The 20,450-nt window shown below is 54.6% G+C and overlaps 1 protein-coding gene across 1 annotated transcript in view; it reads left to right on the top strand.

Annotated features, from left to right (window-relative positions):
* Positions 1–12,464, top strand: part of PRRX2 (paired related homeobox 2) — a 45,802-nt gene extending 33,338 nt beyond the window's left edge. The window contains exons 2-4 of the mRNA XM_025888720.2: positions 9,942–10,129; positions 10,742–10,920; positions 12,030–12,464. Of these exons, the coding sequence (XP_025744505.1) occupies positions 9,942–10,129; positions 10,742–10,920; positions 12,030–12,165 (503 nt within the window). The 3' untranslated portion in view covers positions 12,166–12,464. The remainder of the gene's footprint in view (positions 1–9,941; positions 10,130–10,741; positions 10,921–12,029) is intronic.
* The last annotated feature ends 7,986 nt before the right edge of the window (positions 12,465–20,450 follow it).

Below are 20,450 nucleotides of genomic sequence, written 5' to 3'. Positions count from 1 at the left end.
CTCTCTCTCTCTCTCTCTCTCTCTTTCTTTCTTTCTTTCTTTCTTCCTTCCTTCCTTCCTTCCTTCCTTCCTTTCTCTCTCTCTCTCTTTCTTTCTTTTCTTTCTTTCTTTCAAGATTTTATTTATTTATTTGACAGAGAGAGAGAGATCACAAGTAGGCAGAGCAGTAGGCAGAGGGAGAGGGAGAAGCAGGCTCCCCGCTGAGCAGGGAGCCCGATGCGGGGCTCGATCCCAGGACCCCGGGATCCTGACCTGAGCTGAAGGCAGACGCTTCACCGACTGAGCCACTCAGGCGCCCCTGGACATCTCTTAAAATTGGAATCATACATTATGCAGCCTTTCATGGATGGCACTGACATCTTTCACTTAGCATAATATTTTTAAGCATAAGGAATGTTTTTAAGGGTTCGTCCGTGTCGTAGCATAAATCAGCACTTAATTCCTTTTCACAGTCAAAAAACATTCCCTTGTGTGGACAGACTGTGGTTTGTTTACCCATTCATCGGCTGATGGATGGTTGTTTCCAAGTTTGGGCTATTATAAGTAACGTTCATTTGTATACAAGTTTTTGTGTGGATATGTGTCTCACTTCTCTCGAGTTTATACCTACAGTTGGAGTTGCTGGGTCAGATGGTAACTCTGTATTTTCCATTTTGAAGACCTATCAGACTCTTTTCCGAAATGGCTGCACCGTCTTATATTCCCACCCACGGTGCACGAGGGTTCCAATTTCTCCAACTTCTTGCCCACACTTGTTAATATCTGCCTTTTGCTGCTAGCCATCATACTGGGTGTGAAGTGGTGTCTCATTGCGGTTTTGATGTGCATTTCCCTGATGACTAATGATGAGCATCTTTCCACATGCTCGTTGGCCATTTATATAGCTTCTTTGGGAAAATGTCTATTCAGATCCTTCGATTTTTTTTTTTAAGATTTTATTTATTTATTTGACAGAGAGAGAGAGACACAGCGAGAGAGGGAACACAAGCAGGGGGAGTGGGAGAGGGAGAAGCAGGCTCCCCGCGGAGCAGGGAGCCCGATGCAGGGCTCGATCCCAGGACCCCGGGATCACGACCTGAGCCGAAGGCAGACGCGTAACGACAGAGCCACCCAGGCGCCCCTGCTCATTTTTTTAAAGATTTATTTTACTTATTTGAGAGAGAGCTAGCACGCACGAGCTAGGGGAGGGGCAGAGGGAGAGAATGTTGAGCAGACTCCACGCTGAGCGCAAAGCCCAACAAGGGGCTTGATCCCACGACCTTGAGATCATGACCTGAGCCGAAAACAAGAGTCAGACATTTAACTGACTGAGCCACCCAGGTGCCCTGATCCTTTGCTCATTTTTAATTAGATGACTTGTCTTTTTATTGTTGAGTTTAAGCGTTCTTAATATCTTCTAAATACAAGCCCCTCGCCAAACATATGATTTGTGAACCTTTTCCCCATTCTGTGTGTTGTCTTTTCACTTTCTTGATGGTGTTGACTAAAGTTTGAGTTTTGATGAAGTCCGATTCATCTTTCTTTAATTGCGTGTGCTGTGGGTGTCACATCTAAGTAACCATTGTCTGGCCTTTTGGAGGGGAAGGCATACTGGCTTTGGATATTGGGACTTCCCATTGCTTTCTGGGATGAGGCGTTCCTTCATTTACACAATCATTCATTCAGAAATATTTTTAAACCAAACTTCTTGCCCGGTCCTGGGGCTATAGAGGTGACAAGGCAAACCCAGTCCCTGCCTTCCTAGTGCTGAGTTAAATGGAAGAGATACGCATGAAGTAGATAAACCAAAAGAGAAAAACTACTTCATTACAGACGTGTGCGGGAGCGGGGAGGGCCCAAGAGCCTGTAACGAGGAGATCTGGCCTGGCCTGGGGGCTGGGAAAACCTCTTAGGGCAGGGAATTTAGGCTCAGACTAAAAACTGGGTAAACCTGAGTCAGGCAGAAATGGTGCAGTGCTCCAGGTAGAGGGGACAGCTTGGGCAAAGGCCCTGCGGTGGGTAGGAGCTCATGCTGTCTGGTAAGGCAGATCCCATTGGTGCCCGGGACCCTGCCCTGGGTTTTCTGAGGGGGTCCAGTCATCCTGTGGAAGTGTATGCAGCATGTCATGGTCTTTGTGCATGGAAGGGACAGGCTCCAGACGCCAGAGAGACCCAGATGCTTGGCAGCCGTGTCTCTAGGACTCTGCTGAGATTTCTAGGGGATCTGTGGGAGCCTCCCCCAGTCTCCTCCAGACTCCAGGGTCAGCCCACGCCTGCCTAGGCTCCCTTGTAACCATTTTGGTCACTGGCCTGGGGGCAGGGACGGGAGTCTGGGCGTGAGAGTCCCAGGTTGTTCATTCATTCATTTACTCAACCCTCCAAAAATATTTGTGAAGCGTTTACCTTAAGCCAGGCCCTGTGATGGGTTCCAGAGGGACAAAAAATAGTAAGTTCCAGGCCCTGTTGGACAAATGACCCCACATTTACTCGACAGTGTGACACAACTACAACAGGGGGTCTGGGATGGCTGCCCCGAGGAGGTGGCGTTCTGCTGAGACATGAAAGTGAGTCAGGGAGGGAGAAAGGAGGGGTTGCGAGCCTGGGAACGATATACGCAGGGGTCCACAAGTGAGGGGTGGGTGTGTCCAATGTAAGTACCAACCTCAAGGAGGCCGCAGACCCGGGACAGCACCCCTGCGCCCTCCTGAGGACCAGGCCCATCCAGTGGAGAGAGCCAGAAAGGCCCTCTAGAGAAAGGCTCCATCCTTCTGTTGTGTTCACCATGCCCAGGCCTGGGTGGGGGGCTGGGGCTACCTCTTCTCTCCATTTTCCTCGGTAACTGGCTACCAGGGATGCATCAAGAAAAGAAAGGGCCAGGGGAGTGCACTTTCTTTGCTGTGTGACCCTGGGTAGGTCCTGGCCCCTTCTGGGCTTCCCTCTAGGTCAGAGACAGGCCTGCCTGACCCTCTTGCGGCTGTTGGGGGCCTCCAGGGTGGTGATGCTAGGAAGTCTGCCTGTGTGATACCCCCAGAGGACCTGAGCCCCTCCTTTGTGTCTTAGGCCTGGTCGCTCAGTGTCTGGGACCAGGGTCAGCTTGGCTGGACACGAAACCAGCTCTTGCGTTCCTTGCTTGGGATCCTGGCTGGAGTGGGGCTGGCCGCCTCAGGAAGGGCTCCAGGGACCATGCTTCTCCCTCCTCCTCCCTCCTGTCACTCTTTCCTTTCTTCCTTCTAATGCTGCTGGCCTGACTCAGTGTCATGCCTGACTGTGGCCCTGCCCCGGTAGGTCTCACTGGCTGGGCAGCCTGCAGGCTTTTCCCTCCTGCGTGCCTCTCCAGGCCCCAGCTTGTGTGCCCAGGAGCTCCGGCACGCACCCCACCCAGCTCCAGAAATACCTCTGCGGCCTTCATTCTCCTTCCTCCTGGTTGTACCATTCACCCTAAGCCCGTGGAGAGACCCTCAGAAATCCCCCTGCAGGAGGAACGGGGGGTGCAGACCCTCTTAGGGCTGGCTGCCCCACACCAAGGGGGCTAAGAGCCTGGGCTCTGTGCCCACCTGCAGGTTCAAAGCCCAGCTCCGGCCTTTCCTAGTCCTATGGCTTTGGCATGCTGCTTCACCCGGGGAGCCTCAGTTTCCTTATCTGTAAAATTGGGCTAAGAGCCCCCGTGTAGGGTTAATGAGGTAGTTCCTTGTTGTTCCCATTTTTCAGTGAGATTCCCGAGGCTGGGAGCTGTTCAGAGGTTTTCCCTCGGCCACTCCGCTGGCGAGCGGGGGTGGGGCGGTGGGGAGGTTGGAGGGGTGGCGCTTGCCTCCTTCACCACTGGGCTGTCCGGCCCGTTCCTTCTCCCCGCTGAGGAGGTGAGCGATTACCCTCAGCGCCTCCTGGTGGCTCTCAGTGACAGCTCAGGGCAGTTTCCAGAATGCTCATCTGAGCCCGACAAGGGAGACCCAGGGGTCCCTCAAAGGAACCCTCATCTCTTCCAGGAGACCTGGGAGTGGGGGCTGAAGCCTTTGCAGTCCCCTCTGGGCCCTCCACCTCTACTTCCTTCCTCAGACTTTCCTGCCTGTAAATATTTCTGCAGCTTGGAGCTCCTTTGACCAAGGCCCGGTGTTAATTTGTTAAATCCACATCAAGGTCCTGGGGACCCACTGTTTATTTTTGTGAACGTGTTGGCAGAGATCACATCGGAGGGGGGAGAGGGGCTTATTTGGTCAGAATAAATGCTAATTAATAAAAGTTATTTATTTGGGTTGGAGCTCGCCGCAGCCCTGGGGTCAGGCGCAAACTGACTATTTGAAGCAAAAACAAACAGAGAGTGTCTCTCAACAGCTTGAGAAAGGCAGAAACGAAGAGGCTGGGTTTATTTGTCTTAGGAAGAATTTGCAGTTAATTCCCTCCAGACTATTTAGACCCTTAAATTACACGGAATAAGAAAAACCATGGGTGCAGGGGAGAGGAGCCAGGAACACTTGATCATTTGGCTGAGAGCAGAGTTTTTAAACGTCTTTGGCCCGCAGTTGGCCAAATAAATGGTATGTGTGAAATAATTTAATGGCAGAAAACTGTGCACAAGTCATTTTTTTATATTGTAATGTAATCGGGGACGAAGTAATTTGGTTTTAAGGGAGACAGAGTGTGGCAGGCCTCCCCCCATCCGAATACATTTCTCTCCCACCCCGATCCAGCCCCTCTCGACTAAACCTAAGCAGCCCGTGTAAACGCGGCCGGGTTTGGGCTTCATTCTGAACCCTGGAGAAAAGCGGGACTTTTACTGAACAAAAGGAGATTTGGGGCACAGCCCGACTTGGAAAGAACGGGGCCCCAGTAATCGCTGGCTGGAGGCTTAGTGAGTTATTTATTTCTTTTCCAAATGTTTGAAAGTCCCTGCGTGGAGCCCCCTCCCCGGGGGACACACAGGCTCACCACCATCCATTTCTCAGGAGATGACTCAGGAGCTTCCGGTCACAAATATCCAGCACATCCACCGGGAAGCAGAGGTCGAGTCCCGGGTCACCTGCTGGATGCTGCTTGAGGTGTCCTCGGCCTCGGCTGCCTCTCAGCTTCTGCCCACAGTGGGGACCGTCTTTCTTTCTTTCTTTTTTATTTTAAGATTTTTTTTTTTAATTTATTTGACAGAGAGAGACACAGCGAGAGAGGGAACACAAGCAGGGGGAGCGGGAGAGGGAGAAGCAGGCTTCCCGCGGAGCAGGGAGCCCCATGCGGGGCTCGATCCCAGGACCCCGGGACCACGACCCGAGCCGAAGGCAGATGCCTAAAGACTGAGCCACCCAGGCGCCCTGCGGGGGGACCGTCTTTCTACCATGAGCCGGGGTGATGGGACCAAAGGGCTGGGGAGAAATACCCTTGACCTCGGGCACAAAACCGCTTGCACGGAAGCAACAAAGCTGAGGGTAGTGACCATTTATCGAGGAATTCCTCTGCTCTCGGCACCGAGTTAAACTCTACTCCTCATAGGAACTATGTGTGACTTTGAGCAAACCATTGTCCCTCACAGCTCCCAGAGGTGAGGTCTTCCTTTGGAACAAAGAGGTGCCGAGGGACATACTTCTGTCATTCCGCCTGCCCCCCCCCCAGGCCAGGATGGAGATCCAGGGTCATTTCCACACCAGTGAGGTGACATGAGGCTGTAAGGCTTCTAGAGCCAGGACTGAGATTGCAACAGACTTCTGGGTCCCCTTCCCTAGGAGGAAGGTGGATGAGGGAGGAGACCCCCGCAGCCTGGGCCTGCTGAACCTTCTGACAAACAGGAATTCCAACCCAGAGGGACAACCTCAGCCTCAGTTTCCCCCAGGGGCAGAGATTCAGTGCGTGGAAGCATGGGCAATGCTTGGCACCACGCGTGGGCTAAACCAGCTTTTGCTGAGCGTGCCGCATCAAAGCTGCCTTGATGGGACCCCAGAGAAAGTGGATCCCAGACACGGGAGGAGACCAGCTGGTGTTGGTGTGGGAGGCCTGGGGTTGCTGGGGGTCCTGGCGCTAAATGGCTTTGAGTGAGGGTTTCGGCTCTAAGTCACCACACAGTTTAACCAGCGAAAGAGCCGAGTTGTTTCTTCCGGCGCCCACTTGGCGGGGGCGAAAGCTGCAAAATGGTTTTCATTTAAACACCCTCCGTTTTGAATTGCTCAGAAACTTCTCGAAAAAAAGTCTCCTTTTTTGGCTGAAATGCCTCCTGCATTGGGTGTGTGCCCAAACAGCGTTGCCTAGAGGGGGATGGAAATCGTCTCTGGGACGGCTGGTGTTCCAGAAACTTCTGTCCTGCTTTGGGGCTATTGATCACCACCCGGTTTTCAGCTCGTGGGCCTTTGTTGTTTTGGTTTAGCTTTCCTCCTGCTCCAGGGGACAGGGACGCAGGGCAGAGAGACGTTCACAGGCACCAGGTGTTCTCATCCATCTTCGCCTTTTCTTGGAGGAGAGGGGTGAGGAGAGAAGGCTGGAGCCCAGCTAGGGGACGAGGCGGCTCCCTTAGGGCCACTCGCGTTCCCCACCACCCCCTGCCCCCACATGTGACTCCTGCATTTGCAACAGTCCTGAACGTTCAGCTAGGCCAGCGCCGTGAGCACTGTGAACGAGATAATTCTTTGGTGTGGGGGCCTGTCCTTGTCCTGAAGGGCGTTTATCAGTAGCCCCAGCCTCTACCCGTTCAACCCCCATAGTACCTCCCACCCCCAGTCCTGACCATCAGAAATGTTTCCGGACACTGTCACATTGTCCCCTGGAGGCAGAATTGTCCTACCGATTGAACTACCAGTCCAAACTCAGCTGTAAGGTCATCTTTTCCCAGGGACCGCCCTGTGTCCTGCCTGACAGGACCCCCATCGGCTCCCACGATCATTACTTATCAGTCGCATGGAACGCTTCAGCCTCAAATCGAATCAGTTGGTTGCTCAAGAGTCAATAAACCCTGCTAACGTGGGAGCTTCTTTGAAAACAGGGATTGAGTGGTATTCATCACTGGGCCTGGAATGTTCTAGACGCTCAGCAGAGCAAATACCCAGCATTGTGCGAAGAATATTGGACGTGTTACGAGACTGTGTATCTGGGGAAGCAAAAATACAAGGTATGGACTCAGCTCCAAAAGGTTGACAAAATGTTCTGTTGTCCAAACTGGGCAAAACAGACCTCCCCATACATCGCTGGTGGGAAGCCTTTTGGGGGAATCTGGCCACCTCTAGCATTTTTCTCACTGGCCTAGCAATCCCACTTCTAGGAATCTGTCCCAAATATGCACTGGCGAAAATAGAAAATCATGTTTGCATGTGGTTCTTCCTTGTGGCATTCTTTTAGTGGCAAAAGATTGGAAACGCGCCAGGTGTCCATCAATAGGGCTCTGGGAGAATAAACCCCGGGGTAGTCCCCCAGCCAAGTGCTTGGGAGCTGCGGAAAGGAGTGTGAATGATTTCTAATGCACTGGATGGAGGGATCCCCGGGTTCTACTGCTAAGTGGGAAAAGGCGAGGCGTGGAGCAGTACGTGCTATTGCTACTTTTTGATAGAAGAGGGGGAGAAAATATTATATGTATTTTATTACATTTGCAAAAAGCAATGCTGGAAGGATAAAGCAAAAACTGCTTTAAAAAATAAGTTCTGGGCGCCTGGGTGGCTCAGTTGGTTAAGCATCTGCCTTCAGCTCAGGTCATGATCCCCGAGTCCTGGGATCGAGTCCCGAGTGGGGCTCCCTGCTCAGCCGGGAGTCTGCTTCTCCCTCTACCCCTTCCCCCTGCTTGCGATCTCTCTCTCTCTCTCTCTCAGATAAATAAATAAAATCTTAAAAAAATAAAATAAAAAATAAGTTCCCCCAGGTGGAGTGAGGGAACACTAGAGAAAATAGAGTGTGGGGAACAATCCATATAAAGAGGGTTATGTTTGTTGTGCCAAGATGGAATGGTATCTGGAAAATTATCGATAGGCAAGTTGAAGCACCAGGGTGTTCAGCATGATCTCATGCTTGTAAATTTTTTAAAATGTACATTTGTAATCTTGTAAAGTGTGGGGAGTAGAGCTGGGGAGAGGGGAGTATTTTGTTTTGCTTCTGACCCTTTTCTGGTATTTGAATCTAGTACTGTGACAAGCAGTGACATTACTTGGTTATTAAAATTTACATTTTTAATAAGATCAGATGCATAAGGAAGTGCTGAGCTTGATGGTGTTGCGTGGATGTGGGGTGAGTGCTGCAGGGGATCCCAGGTGGACTCAGGTGGTCACCAGGGCTCCCTGGAGGAGTGGGCAATGAACTGGGCCCTGAGGGACAAATAGTCAAGTCCAGTTCCGCCCCTCAATAAAATGGAAATGGGGCAATAGTGGCTGTGAACGTCCCTCAAGGGACAGGATGGGTCTAAAAGGTAATAGTTGCTGATGCCATGCCTTCCCCAGGGTTATGCTGTGCGTCCTTACCTGAGCTGCCCATCCCGCATCAGAGGCCAGCATAGACCCTTGGTCAGCTCCTCTGCTGGGGTTCACTCCCTGATCATCCCCACCGCTTGTGCCTTGCCTCTAATCCCTCCCTCTGATCTGATTGGAAAATTCTTGTACATCCTTCAAAACCCACTTCGAGCACCACCTCCTCCGAGGAGCCTTCCCTGATCATCTCCCCATGGCCCGCCAGAGCTGAGTATCCTCCTGCACCCTGGTGTAACCTTTGTCCCACAGCACTGGGCGTCTTACTCTGGGGCCTGCCTCCCTCAGTCTGCTCCGTCTCTCCCCCGTACCCTGCACAGCCCCTGGCACACAGAAGACGCTCAGGGTGCAGAAAGGTACCCTTCTGCATTGTGGGGCCTTCTGGAAGTTTGCTTTCAGCAGCCGGCCAGGTGGGTTTGGTGAATAGGACCAGGACTCTGGTGCCAGCCTGATGGTTCAAATCCCTCCTCTACCACTTGAACTCGTGCCAGAGACCTTGGCCTCCCTGAACCCGCTTCCCTTGTCCCTCTGTAAGTTGGGGGTGATGAGGTTGGCCGCCATTGTCTATACAGGATTGCTGTGAGCAATGATCGTGGGTGCTAAAGAGCCTGCCCACCGTGTGCCCTTGAAACTGTGACTCCATGGGGCGCCTGGGTGGCTCAGTCGTTAAGCGTCTGCCTTCGGCTCGGGTCACGATCCCGGCGTCCTGGGATCGAGCCCCACATCGGGCTCCCTGCTCGGCGGGAAGCCTGCTTCTCCCTCTCCCACTCCCCCTGCTTGTGTTCCCTCTCTCGCTGTGTCTCCCTCTGTCAAATAAGTAAATAAAATCTTAAAAAAAGAAAGAAAGAAGAAAGAGAGAGAGAGAAAGAAAGAAAGAAAGAAAGAAGGAAGGAAGGAAGGGAGAAAGAAAGAAAGAAAGAAAGAAAGAAAGAAAGAAAGAAAGAAAGAGAAAGAAAGAAAGAAAGAAAGAAAAGAAAGGAAGGAAGGAAGGAAGGAAGGAAGAAAGAAAGAAAAAGAAAGAAAGAAAGAAAGAAAGAAAGAAAGAAAAGAAAGAAAGAGAAAGAAAGAAAGAAAAAGAAACTGTGACCCCTACTGTTCTTGGTTATGTGTCCTTATAGTTTCACGACAAATATCCACGGAGGGTTTACGGTGCCCCAACGCATAGGTCAGGTGCTGACTGTCTCCTGGGCCTCCCTGACCTGGTTAGTTGTCCCTTGTGGCAGGAGGAGTCTGTGCCCTGGCTCCAGGATAGGGGTCCGACTGCTTTTGGTCACTATTCTATTCCCCGTGGGCACTGCGCCTGCCACACAGCAGCTGCTCAGTTAATATGTGTGGAAGGGATGAAGGAGGGAGTGAATTCAAGGGATCTGCTCCTGCTCTCGGGGCTGGACCGTCCATCCGCAGAGGGGGGCGGCTCCAGGAGGGCGCGCCGTGCAAACTGCCAAGCTAATGCCTGAGTCATGACCCTCTGGGCCCTGGCACCTCCGCCCCGGGCGCAGGGCGGGCCCCGGCCGGCCGTCCACCTGCTGACCCTCGGCCCCTCCGCAGGCGAGTGTCCCAGCCCAGGGCGCGGCGGCGCGGCCAAGCGGAAGAAGAAGCAGCGGCGGAACCGCACCACGTTCAACAGCAGCCAGCTGCAGGCGCTGGAGCGCGTGTTCGAGCGCACGCACTACCCCGACGCCTTTGTGCGCGAGGAGCTGGCCCGGCGCGTCAACCTCAGCGAGGCGCGTGTGCAGGTGAGCGCTGCGCACGCCGGGGGGACCCTCCCTCGGGGCCACAGAGCCGCGGAGGGCAGGCACTGAGGGGCAGGAGCGTCTGAGGCCCCGAGAACTGGGCTTCAAATCCAAGCCCCGCCACCTACCCGCTGGTGTGGCCTTGAGCAGGTTACTTAACCTCTCTGTGTTGAAGGTGCCTGCCTGGAAAGTGAGGACCACGCGGGTCTCTTGTATAGGGTTCTTAGGAGAATGAAAGTTCACCTATTTGTCCAGTGCTTAGAGCAGTGCCTGGCGGGGAAAGGTTTTGCTAAATAAAAGTCGTGCTCAAGTGTTAAGGTCTGCTCGTTGCCAGCTCTGAACCGAGAGCACAGCACGCCCCTCTCCAGCCACAGCTTTGCAACAGCCAAGTGGCCCGTGTTCGCGCCCCTCCGCGCGTTCACTCGCCCTTTCTCCGACGCACGCTTAGCCCGCGGCAGAAGCATCCCCGTTCTACAGATAAGGAAACCGAGGCCCAGAGAGGGGAACCTGCCAGTCCTCAGCTGGTGGCAGAGCGGGCACGCACTGCATCCCAAAGGACGTGGGTCCCCTTTGCCGCCTGCTGCTCCCCGTTCAACACGCCTCCCCCGCCCCCAGGTCTGGTTTCAGAACCGCCGGGCCAAGTTCCGCCGAAACGAGAGGGCCATGCTGGCCAACCGCTCCGCCTCGCTGCTCAAGTCCTACAGCCAGGAGGCCGCCATCGAGCAGCCCGTGGCTCCCCGGCCCACCGCCCTGAGTCCCGATTATCTTTCCTGGACAGCCTCGTCCCCCTACAGGTGAGAGCAGGAACCCCTTCCGGTGGGGAGGGGGCGGGGCCTCTTAGGGCCCAGATGCCTCTGAGGATCCGCAGGGAGCTGTGATTGGTGCCCAGGCGCCCCTGAAGCCCGGGTTGGCCGAGTAGGGTGTGGGCCAGGGTGTGTGTGTGTGCTTACGAGTGTGTGCGTTTGAGTGTTGCACACGAGTGTTTCCACATCAGTATGTGCACGTGATCAGGAGTGTGCATGCATGTGCGTGTGTGTACGTGTGTGCATAACCGTGCGTGTGCACGTGTGTGCATGAATGTGTAGAGGCAAGATGAAGCCCGTCTGGAGGGGGCATGAAGAACCCTTGTCACCCTGAGGAAGCTGGAAACCAGGAGGAAGATTTCTGGGCTGGCAGGAGAGCCCCAGCGCCCTGCGCTGACCTCCCTGGCTCGGAGGGCCGAGGGAAGGGCCTCCCTAGCCCAGGGGGCCTGGCTGGGGTCCAGAGCCAAGTTCTGGGGCAGTTTTGCTCTGGTCAAAGCTGGAGAAAGGAGGCAGGGCAGGAAGGAAGAGGGAAGAAGTGCTAGGGAGTTATGTTTCTGTACCCACAACTCCAGGGGGTGCCACCTGACCCTTAGTCTGTGTGAGGTGTTCTGCTGGAGCCCTGGTCTTGTGCGAGGCGAGATCCAGCAGGTGGGCTTGTGGGGTCAGAGTCCTCATGATGCCCATGGTGGCCAGCTCTCCCGCCCTGTCCGTACGTGGAGCAGGAGAGCCACCCAGAGGCATCCTTCTGAACAGGTGTGTGTTCCCTCCACCTCCATCCCGCTGTGCGCCAGGCCCAGCACAGGTACTGGGGGTGAGCAGGACCCAGGCTCTGCTCTCGGGAGGCTCCTGGTCCAGGGAGGGATGCCCACAAACCCACAGAGGCTGCTCTGTGTCCCGGTGCTGTCTGTGAGTGTTTCTGACTTCTCCCCAAATCCTGCAGCCGCAGCTATGCCCAGCCCCTGGGGGGAGGGCTTCCCAGGAGAGTCAAGTGGGGAGGGGAGGCAGGAGGACCAGAGGCCGGGGTCCAGGGCAGGCAGCCGGAAGTGGTCAGCTTTGGGCAGCATGCCAGCCACAGCTACTGTGCCTTCTGTCGCCCCCAGCACGGTGCCGCCCTACAGCCCTGGAGGCTCGGGCCCTGCGACCTCGGGAGTCAACATGGCCAACAGTATCGCCAGCCTCCGTCTCAAGGCCAAGGAGTTCAGCCTGCACCACAGCCAGGTGCCCACGGTGAACTGACGGCCGGCCCCCCAGGACCCCACTGCCTCCCCGGTCTAACAACGGCAAAGATAGCAGACGTGAAAGTGACCTTCTCCTGTCCGCTGTCCCCAGGACAGGCTGGTTGGGCTCTCCTGGCCCCTCTCTCCAGTCCGGACTCCTGGGCCCAAGAGGCTGCTGAGATGCTGGGAGCCCCTTGTCTACAGCCGTGGGAGACTTTGGCCCATGACCTTTGGAGGGGTTGAGCCAGAGGCACAGGAGCCCACCAAGGACTGCATTTATTTTGTGTATTAAAACCGAAAAGCTTTTGTCTTTAAGAAATAAAAAAAAAAAAAAAATTTAAGCCCCAAAAAGTTTGAGGGAGGGCGGGTAAGGGCAGCCAAGCAATTGAGTGGATGGCCTTCTGGGGCCCTGCTCTGGCCTGCAGCCGTGCCGGGGCCAGCTGCCCTCATGTGGGCCCCTTCTTGTGAATGAAGCCCTCCATCATCCGGCAGAGCCCCACAGGTGGGGAGTCGGGTAGGAGGACAGAGTCCTGCCCTGGACGCCACGGGCACCTAGGTGTTTGGGAGAAACCCCGCCATGTGACTCTGGGCAGGATCCCTTCCCTGTCTGGGCAGGGAGTGTCCCCTCTGCCCTATGGTGGGGGGCAGGGTGGGTGACCAAGGATTCCTGGACTGGCCAGACTGTGTGTGTGTGTGGGGGGGCAGATGCTGGAATTAAATCCCTTATCTCTGGGCATGCAGAAGGTGTGGGACCCTTCTGGGCCTAGGCAAATGGCCCAGAACTGGGGGTGCAGAGTGGAGGTCCCACACGGGTCAAAGGACAGAGGAGTGGTCCTAACAGCCAAGGACACCAGAAGACTTTATCCAAGTCCACCCACCTTTTTGCAGATGATAACTGGGGGTGACAGAGGACACACATACCCCCAGCTAATGACATCACTTATAGGGAGTTTGTAGGAAACTGGGGTGAAGGGAGTGGTTGGAAGCCCACCCCTTCCACCTGGCCCCCTACGCAGCCCCTTCTGTGGGGCACACCCTCCAGGGAAGTTCAGAGTCATTTCTGCTGATAGTGACCTCAACCAGCCCCCAGGAAGTAGGACAGCACTCCCCGACCCCCAGAGGGCACAAAGATGACCAGCCCCTCCTGGTGACGGCCCTAGTTGTGACACGGCGATCATACCCTGATGGAGCCAATCAGGGAGACCTCTCCTCCCATAGTCTGCTCTGTCCACACTGCAGCAAAGTGCCCCGAAGTGTCAGCCTTCCCCCCCGCCCTCCATGGGCTACGTCTCCTAGATGACCTCAAACAGGTCAAAGCCTCATGACAATCCTTGCGTGAGGGACAATCCCCATTTTTGTGTTAGAAGGTACGGTAATTATACCTCTGAGTAAGGAGAGGACCCCTCCCCATTCTCCCCCATTCACCGCGAGATCTTCCCCACACTTCATCTGGGATTTCACCATGAATACTGGGTTCTTGGGCACGGCGCTTTGCCCTTTTCTGATGTGCACACAAGACCCAGGACGCTCACCGTGTGACTTCTCTGTGGCTGGACAGTTGGGACTCTGTCAGCCCGAGAGAGTGAGGGTGAGGGAGGCAGGGGCTCTGGCTGAAGGCGTGGGGAGGGGGCATTCTGCTGTCTTGAGGGGCTCAGGCTCACCTGACTAGGACAGCCAGAGCAGGGGAGACCTCTATACCCTGGACGGTGTGTGTGTGGAGGGGAGGAGTTGTCTTGCTCAGTTTGGCCTCTGCCTGGGCTAAGTGATCTCTGGGTCTCCATTTACCATTCATTCACTGAACAAATAGGACACACTTGCTGCGTGCCGGGGCCCTGAGGAGAGAGCAGAGAACTGACATGGGGTTCCTTGCAGAGACCTGACATGGGGTCCCTTGCTGCAGAGGCCACACCAAACACAGGGAGTCCCAAACCTAGTCTACGACATCTGGACAGTCTTCCTGGAAGAGGTGTCCTGGAAGGATGAAGAACTGGCCAAAGAGTGGGGGAGAGCAGTGTTTCTGGCCAAGGGAACAGCATGTGTGAAGGCCCTGGGGTGAGCCAAAAGCTGTCTCTTTGGGCCAGCGGGGACAATTCCAGGGCTGGATCTCCCGGTGCGGGATGAAGGTGGAGAGAAGCAGGGGCTGGCTCAAATGGGGCCAGTGTGGCCAGATCTAGAAGTTTGGATGTCATCCTGGCGGTGGGGAAGCCACAGAGGGGATTGGCTTGGTAGAGGGACACCCCCCACCCCCGGGTTCTGTATGGAGGAGTGGCCATAGGACTAAGAACGGAGGCAGGGAGGCCCCTGCAGAGGCCAGGGCAGATGTCCAGGGAGGAGCGGCAGGAGTCTGGACCAGATGTGGGCAGATCTGGGAGGTGTTCCAAACACAGCAGGGGCAGGGGTTAAGGACAGGATGATGAGCTGAGGGAGACGAGGGAGGCCAGGTGGTGGCCAGGATTTGGCTTAGGCACATGGAAGTATCCGGGAGGAAGAAGACTCTGGAAGCAGGACCTGCCTGGTGGAGGTGTCGGGAAGATGCTGGCCTGCCCTTCCACCCAGAAGAGAGCTGGGGGCCAGCCTGGTCCGAGCAGCCTCCTCCCTCGTGAGGGGTTTACCATTCCCCCCCGCCCAGGAATCTGCACCAGCGAAGGCCAGTGGCCCACGGGGTGGCCAGAGCCGTGCCCTCCTGGCAGCCAGGCAGGCAGGCCTCTTTCCTCCCGAGAAGCACTGAACCGAAAGCAAGTGACAGGCCAGCCCAGCCACCGGCCAGAGCTCCAGCGTTCAGATTTTTCATCCAAAGGGAGGGTGCCATGAAGCAGCGCCAGGTTGGGGTGGCCCGCAGCAGAGATGGGGTCACATTGGGCAGAAGTTGGGGCCTAGAAGGCAGGTCCAAAGAACACCAGCTTCAGAAAAAGCTGGGGGCCTGTTTCCCATGGAAGCGCCGGCCCTGCCATTGGGCCACAAGGATGGCACTGTCACTTCCTCCCAAGCACTCCAGAGAAAACAAACTGGCTTAATCGTTTACACGTGCTGCCCCAGGGAGCTGGGAGGGGGGCACGGCAGCCCTCCCTGTAACAGGCTGTTGCTATGTCCCCCTAATTGCAGAGCTGCGTGGGCAGCCCCCTGGGCACCCGTCCCGGGATAGAAATTTCCATGAGGATAAGGTGCCCAAGGCCCCGTCCCGGGCTGGGAGAACTTGGAATCTTTCTCTCTTTGACTCCCTCTGCCCATTTGGCCAAGCAGCCTTGGGAGAGGACACTGCTTGTGCCTTTGCTTCTATTTTGTTTGTTTGTTTGAAATAAAAGAACTTGATTGAAAGAAAGAGAAAACGTAGTCTGGGCTCTCGCAAAACCCAAAACCTGGGAGGTAAAGGCCGGTTTTACCTCGGGCGAGGCACTTTTGCGAGCCTCAGTTTCCTCCTCTGTAAAATGGGGCTAACAACAGGTAATAAGAACCGAAGCCACCTCATGGGATTGTGGGCACAGAGTTACCTTCTATAAATGGGCACTTTGGTGTTTATGGTTGAGGGGCACAGAGAAGAGCTGAGGTCAAAATACTCCTGTCCTGGGGTGCAAGAGCATGTCTCCTGCCCTGAGAACCCAGCACACGCGGTTCGGGGGCCCTTCGGTGCCCAGCCCCTGTACCTCTGTCACCCGCCCCTGCGGGGCGCTGTGTGGTCACTGCTGGGCACAGGGCTGGGTGACCATCAGGGCTCCAGCCGGCGCCTGACCCAGCCCTCTCTCGAAAGATAAGCAAATCCCAAATCACCAGCAGGGGCCACAGCGTAAACATCATTGGCACAAGCCTCCCGGAAATTGTCCCAGCAGTCATGAGACCGTTCCCATGCTGTCGCCAGTAACTCCGTCTTGAAACCCCGCGTCTGAGAAGGAATCCAACATTGTGGCGGGGGCGGGGGGAGTGGAAAACCAGTGTGCGCGGAGCTGTTCAGCACACATTTCATCCTGGCAATGTAAAAACTCTGAGAAGGACACAAACCCAAAGGTAAATATTATAATTTAAATTTTCATCGTGGCTTGCAATCTGCTTGTCTGGGTGTTTTCTGTCCTGTGGCTAATAACCTAATAGAGAAACAGAACAAGCAGGTCAGTGCAGTAGTCTCAACTGCATAAAGAGCTCTTTAAAGATAGAAAATGTGCTTGCACCCCGCTGTGTCCCTTGTGAGGGAGTGGCCCCCTTCCAGAGCAGTCCTCCACTACCTATGACCACCCCCTCAGTCCCGCAGGTCCTGAAGCTTTGTGGTCATCAGTAACTCTTTTCCATATTGCAAAGAGTGTGTTTGAGAGCTTCTTAACCCTTAGTTCACACCGTAGAAGGACTGAGCTTGCGATATGGGGGGTCAGGAGTGGGCACCTGGAGATCAGAAGGAGTCCGCAGAGGACAGGTGGGGTGCTAGGCAGTATTCTAAGATGGCCCTGCGATTCTCACCCCGGGGTAGTCCCCTCTCCTTGTGTGAGTGTGGGTGGAAACTCTGACTTGCTCTTCATCAAGAATGAAAGAAGTTAGCCGATTTAATTAAGGTCCCTAATCAGTTGACTTGACTTGATGGAAAGAGAGATCTATTATCCTGGGTGGGCCTGACCTAAGCAGGTGAGCCTTCTAAAGGAGAGTCAGGTCTTCCCTGAAAGAAGGGACTCAGAGCACAGAGATGCTCTCCTGCCTGCCGGCCTTTGTAGCCCAACAGCCCTGTTGGGAACTGCCTGTGGAGGGGTGGCCCCCATAGCAGAGGGCCTCAGTCTTACAACCAACTGCGCGGAACTCGGCTCTGCCCAAAACCTGAATGAGCTTGACAGGACACTGAGCTCCAGGTGAGGCCTCAGCCCAAAGGCCTCTTTGACTGCAGCCTGGTGAGACCCTGAGCAGAGGACCCAGTCAGGCTGTGCCCTGACTCCTACCCTGTAGAAACTGTAAGGTCATGTCCTGCCCTATAGAAATTGTAAGATCACGAGTGGGTGTTGTTTTAAGTTGCTACGTTTGTGGCAACTTGTTACATGGCATAGAAAACGAATACGGGTGGAGATGGAGTTGGCCATCCACCTTGAGCTTGGCCTTCTTCTGCCCATGGCACACCCAACAACCCCAGACCCACTACAGAGGAGATACGAAGCCTTTGCTCAAAATATTTGCCAAGCCCCAGGGAGGTCCTCCCGTCTTACCTCCTTCCAGGCCATTCTGCACAAGCTGGCAGATTTCTTGCCCTAAAAGCCAGCCTTGACCATGTTCCCCCCCCTCCCCCCATCTAAAGCCTTCTGTGGCTCCTGAGGGCTTCTCGGCAACATTCCATCACCCGGGCCAGGTGTCTGAGGCTCCACCACCTGGCCCGGCTTTCCCTGTCCGGTCTCAACCCCCCTTGCCCCCTGCCCCAGACTCTCCAGATAATCCCTCCAGACAGTCCCTTTTCCCTGCCACGCTCCTTCCTCAGGTTGTCCCCCTGTGGCCTTGAACATGCATTCCAACAAGGGTTACAATATTGTGTCAACTTTTTAAAAAAACAAAGCCAAATTCTAGACAGTCAGCAGATAGCTCCGCATGTCTGGGGGAGTTGTGTGTAGTTTGAAAAAGAATAATTCAATGTTATAATTTTATATTTGGAAATGGGAAGAAAAACCCTCTTATTTGCATAATTCACACTTTAAAAAGTGAAGCTACTCAGAATCTTCTCGGCGGGCACAGATACCAAGAAGAGCGACCTTTGTCCTGTGGGTGGCCACGCGGCAGGCCCTCCAAGGAGCAGAGGTGAAGAAACATGACCTACCTCACAGTCTCTTTTGGATATTTATATATATATACACACACATACACATACTGATATATAGTATATATGTATCTATGCATGTTAAATACATATAAATATTATATGTATTTAAATACATATTATATGTATCTAATATGCATAGATACATAAATATATTATGCCTATTATATATAATAGGCATATAGGTAATATGCATTGTAAGAAGATCCGGAAAGTAATAAACCATAATGTGAACAGTGATTTTTCTCAGGGGTGTGGGATTGTGGGTGGTCTCTGGTCTTTGTATACACCCTTGTAAATTTCCCGACTTGGGTACTAAAACTTGACAAAACTCTTTTTAAAATCCCATCCAAATTGGAACCATCTTTTTGGAGGACAACATATACCACAAACCTTAAATGTGCCTTTCACACACTCATTCTACTTCTAGAAACGGACCTTCAAGAAACAGACGTGCACAGAGATTTCTGTTTGAAGATGCCCGTGAAGGCATCGCTCATGCTGACGCAGCCTGGAAAATTAATTTCTCCAACAGTAAGGGCAGATTAAATAAATGATGAGGTTATCCAGGATGATGGAATACCAGGAGGCTGTTAAAATTCATGTTATTGGACCATGGAGAGCCCCGGGAGGAAGTGCCGAGGTGCCGTTAAGGAAAATCTTGAGCGATGACAAAAAAGCCAGTCTGACCTGTTGGCTGCGAGCCCATGAGCCCTGATACCACCACACCTGTCTCCCCAGTGCCGAGAAACCCTTCACAAACACTTTTGTCATGGAATGCCATGACGGATAAAAGCCCTCCCGAGTCCCGATCTCTGTGTTATATGTACACATGCACACACACACACATTCATTTTACGCACCATTCATTCACTTCCTAGAGACGTCCTAGGAGCCAGGTGTTCTTCCAAGACCTGGGGACACGGGCACAGCAGGAAACAGCAGGGACCCAAAGCCCTGACTCCCAGAGGGGCACAGTCTAGAGGAAGAGACCAACAGTGAAGGAGATCAAGAAGATGCCAGCCTCTTGAGAACAAGCCTCCCTCGGAGGGGACTGGAAGCCATGCAGGAGAAGCCTCCGGCTCTGGGTGGGGAATGCACCGTGGGGGCCCAGCGTAGATGCTGGCATCCAGATGGGAGGTGGCTGTATTGAACCAGCCCCCATGGCCAACGGCACAGATGAGTGTCCTGGAGCGCCCAGAGCGCCCGGAGCATGACGCGGGGCGGCCCCTGCGTGCTGAGGGTATGGAAGGTGTTTATTTTCTTCTTTGAGCTTTTCTGGAGTTTCTAAACCTTCGACACTGACCCTTCCTCGTACATATAATTAACAGTTTAAAAACAACAACAACAACCCATTCCCCTTTCAGGTTCCAAATCAAAGGATACCTCTCCTTGGGAAGCCTGGCTGGATTCCCCCTGCCAGACAGACATCCCCTCTTCTGTGACTACCTGAGGCCCCGCTGACTCAGAATTAGAAGGGGTCGGTCTGTCTGCCCCCTGGCCAGCCTGGAAGCCTGTTCCGGAGGGCAGTGGCCTCCTGGACACACACACACATACACACACACAAACACACACACACACACACACACACACACACACACGGAGGCTTCTGTGGGTCCTGTGGGAATTGGGCTCTGCTTCTGCAGGGGGTCCCCAGAGCCTGTCCCCGCCTCCAGGACTGTGAAATGAGGCTTCCCTGCCCTCTCGACACTTGCTGGTGCGTCTAGGTCCCTCTCACACCAGGCAAGCTCTTGGAAGCCTTGAACCAAAAAATCCACTGGACGAGGGAGCCCCAGGAGTTCCTGGCAGGTGCCCTCAGGGACAGAGACCACAAGCCACCACCTGTCCCGGGCTTCCTCCAAAGCCCTTGCCCCCCTGCCCACACTTCCCCCACCACCCCCAACCCTGGGTCAGGAGGGAGGAGGCAGCTCCCGAGAGCAGGCCCAAGTCAGGCCAGGCCGGTGGCAGGCATGTGGACTGCAGAGACCAGGGCAGGACAACAGCTCGCACTCAGCACCTCTGGCCAGCTCAGCAGATGTGGTCTGGTCTCGGGGACCCTGCCCGGCTTGTCGCGCCTGCTAGGAAACAGGTGCTGTCTTCCCTGGGCCTGGTGGGCAGCCGCGCGGGTAGCTGCTGACAGGAGGCCGCTCCCAGCCCTCCCCCCATCCTGGACTGTGTCTGCCCAGGGGTCAGGAGCAGAACAGGCCCTTGGGTGTCCTTTTCCCTTGCAAAACCCTGCAGCTCCCCCAGCTGCCCCCTGACAGCGCACCCTGCGTGGGCCCTTCCCTGCTCTCTGCTCACATCGGCCTCTCCCCTGGGCGCTCCCGCTCCTGGGCGACAGGCAGGGTACGGTCCATGGCACTCGGGGAGCAAGGGCCACTGCCTGGCTGTCAGCCCCACTTTGCTTTCTCAGAGACCCTCTTAGGACACAGACCCAACTACACCGATCCCCCTCTAATGTCCCCACATGGCCCCAAAGCCTCAGATGAGCCCCACTGCTGCTGACCCCTTTAGCGTCATTCCCCTCCCATCCC

The sequence above is a fragment of the Callorhinus ursinus genome, unplaced genomic scaffold (genome assembly GCF_003265705.2).
Source record: "Callorhinus ursinus isolate GAN/ISIS: 27379988/994484 unplaced genomic scaffold, GSC_fseal_2.0 scaffold24, whole genome shotgun sequence".
Lineage (NCBI taxonomy): Eukaryota > Metazoa > Chordata > Mammalia > Carnivora > Otariidae > Callorhinus > Callorhinus ursinus.
The sequence above is the reverse complement of the archived record's forward strand: the minus strand, read 5'-3'. Positions and strand labels throughout refer to the sequence as shown.